The 2,285-nt window shown below is 50.9% G+C and overlaps 1 protein-coding gene across 1 annotated transcript in view; it reads left to right on the forward strand.

The window, feature by feature from the left end:
• Positions 1 to 495: 495 nt before the first annotated feature.
• Positions 496 to 2,285, forward strand: part of PPTG_21325 (hypothetical protein) — a gene marked incomplete at its 5' end in the record, with an annotated part of 6,292 nt that continues 4,502 nt past the window's right edge. Inside the window, 4 exons of the mRNA XM_008896578.1 lie at positions 496 to 770; positions 845 to 951; positions 1,013 to 1,193; positions 1,484 to 2,283. Coding sequence (XP_008894826.1) covers positions 496 to 770; positions 845 to 951; positions 1,013 to 1,193; positions 1,484 to 2,283 — 1,363 coding nt within the window. The remainder of the gene's footprint in view (positions 771 to 844; positions 952 to 1,012; positions 1,194 to 1,483; positions 2,284 to 2,285) is intronic.

The raw sequence follows: 2,285 nt of genomic DNA on the forward strand, positions 1-2,285 counted from the left end.
AGAAATGTCAGCGGATCTTCAATTCTCGATCAACGGGAAGTGTATGGTGGCCAGAGGATGAGTAGACGAGGTGGTGGCGCTCAACCTTCGCTCACTTGCTCGTGTTGCCATTCGCCACCCTTCAGATGCTCAATGTCGAAGGCGACGTCAGGCCGTGGCGGTCGCGCCACCGCGTCCTACATCGTACGCTGCATATCTGCACACAGTTTTCAAGCTCCATCCAAATATTAACGCTAGAGTTGCGGTAGCATAAAGGAGAGGGGCTTTAGAAGTGTCGAAATTTCCTCGGCACTGGAAGTTCGCGACTCCAGCGAACTGGGTATTCGAGTCAAATAATAAGTCAAATAATTCGACCGCTGATTTACTACTGTAGTATTTTTTTTTACATTTGGTGACTTTGACGTAAAGCGTAGGTACGCTCTGAGGATATCAATTATGAGATGCATTATCATCATTCTTTTGGATAATATCCAAATCCTCTTCGTCTAATCAGAAATGGCAGGTGGCTTCGCTAGCGACACAGCAGCCTTCTTGGACGCCGACACGCGTGTAGTGCCTCACCGTGCTCTGGAACATCTCTCCTCTCTTTCCGCCGCGTCTCTCCAGGCTTTGGCGAGCGCTGCAGCCGCTGAATTGATTGGAAACTCTTGTTCCGGTAACACATACACCGAACAACAGATATCGGTCGACAACGAGGCCTTGGCAGCCATGTCTGCCATCGTCGTGACTCTAGCTAGAGACGGAGGGGTACGAACACCGGTGGATCAACGGTATGAATCGAAATAACGACGCAAATGACCGTAGTCTCTCTAATTTGATACTAACGTTGAACCAGTGCACGTAGGCAACAGCTCTACACTCTTGGTGTGGAAGACGAGGACTTGCAGATGAAACTCATACCAGTGTTGGCTTCGGTGGTGCCAAGTGTGGAGCGTGTTCTACAAAATACCAGTACGTTGCAAATTGACATGAGTCCAAGCTGAAAAAATCTGACAAACTTGATACAATGTAGGCTTTGACTTCGCCCACGTAGTGGATGTGAACTGGAGACTGGACTACGTACTGCGCTCGAGTAGTGCTGGCAGCGTTCACGAACCACTATACTTCGTGCAGCTAAACTGCAGTCACCTCTCACCAGTGACTCGGTGGCTATCCATTAGAAAGAAAAAAAACTTGTACAATGGCCTGCACCGGTAATTCGTACTGTCAGTTGCGAAGCTGTGGGCAATTTAAGCTCAGTAGTGGTCGCTCCAGGAAATATTTCTCGGACAGAGCGAGCGGAGTGGTGGTCTCAAAGGGAAAGCAAAAAATAAATCGGCGTCATAAAACTGAAGTTGAAACGCAACTTTTCGCTGGGCGAACAATTTCAATTTTGGCCAATCATCCTCAGCCTGATGTTGTCCGTAGGACTCTCTTACAATTTTCAAGTCAATTGAAAATGTTGCTCCAACGCAGGTAGGTCACTTACTCAACCAACCTCCAGCCGCCACTTCGAGATCGTCGCCATGTTCGTGTGCGCTCGCACTCAAGGAGGCTCAGAGGACGACGTCCATGCGTTCTCCGAGTCATCGAGCTCATCCTTCTCCATCTCGCAGTGCGCATCTCCTGCTCTCCCGCTCTCCGTGGCGCACCAGGACGCCTCCTCTTATCTCCAGCTTCTGGACACTTTGACGCGGTTGGTGGCACAATTACTGGATGTACACACGTTGTCTCCCTCATTACAGTTCTCAGCGGGCGAAACGGTAGCAGTAGACGCCGCCGAGTGGTGGAAAGCGGTTCAGAGGCAGAGTATTGCGCTCGTACAGCAACAGGAGGCCGTCACATCGACCCACAGATACACAGAGGAGCCCACACCCCGCAGTTTGTGGCGTCTGAGTCCTCGCACACAAGAGAAATCACCGACTCGAGAGCCCAGAGTCGTTGATAACAGTCTATGGACGAGTGAGGCCTTCGAGGACCTTCCGGAACACGTTCCGAGATCCGATTTCTTCGTCCAGGCGCTTTATCTGGTGATGAAAGCACTGGAGAGGGCCACTAGGAGACATCAGGGACGAATAGAGGAGAATACAATACTTGGGGAGACACTAGTGGACGCTCTGGCCAGTGTGGACACAGCGCTGGCCTTTGCAGGCGCCGAATTGCTGCAACTTTGGGCCCCGGTAAGCCACAAAACCGTCGTGGATTCCGCTGGTAAACTGTCCAAACTCATGGGTGTGGCACTAGTGAATACACTGCTGCAGCCATGCAATATCGGGACCAAACATACGTTCCATGAGCACAAATTG

Source organism: Phytophthora parasitica, assembly GCF_000247585.1.
Source record: "Phytophthora parasitica INRA-310 unplaced genomic scaffold supercont2.4, whole genome shotgun sequence".
Lineage (NCBI taxonomy): Eukaryota > Oomycota > Peronosporomycetes > Peronosporales > Peronosporaceae > Phytophthora > Phytophthora nicotianae.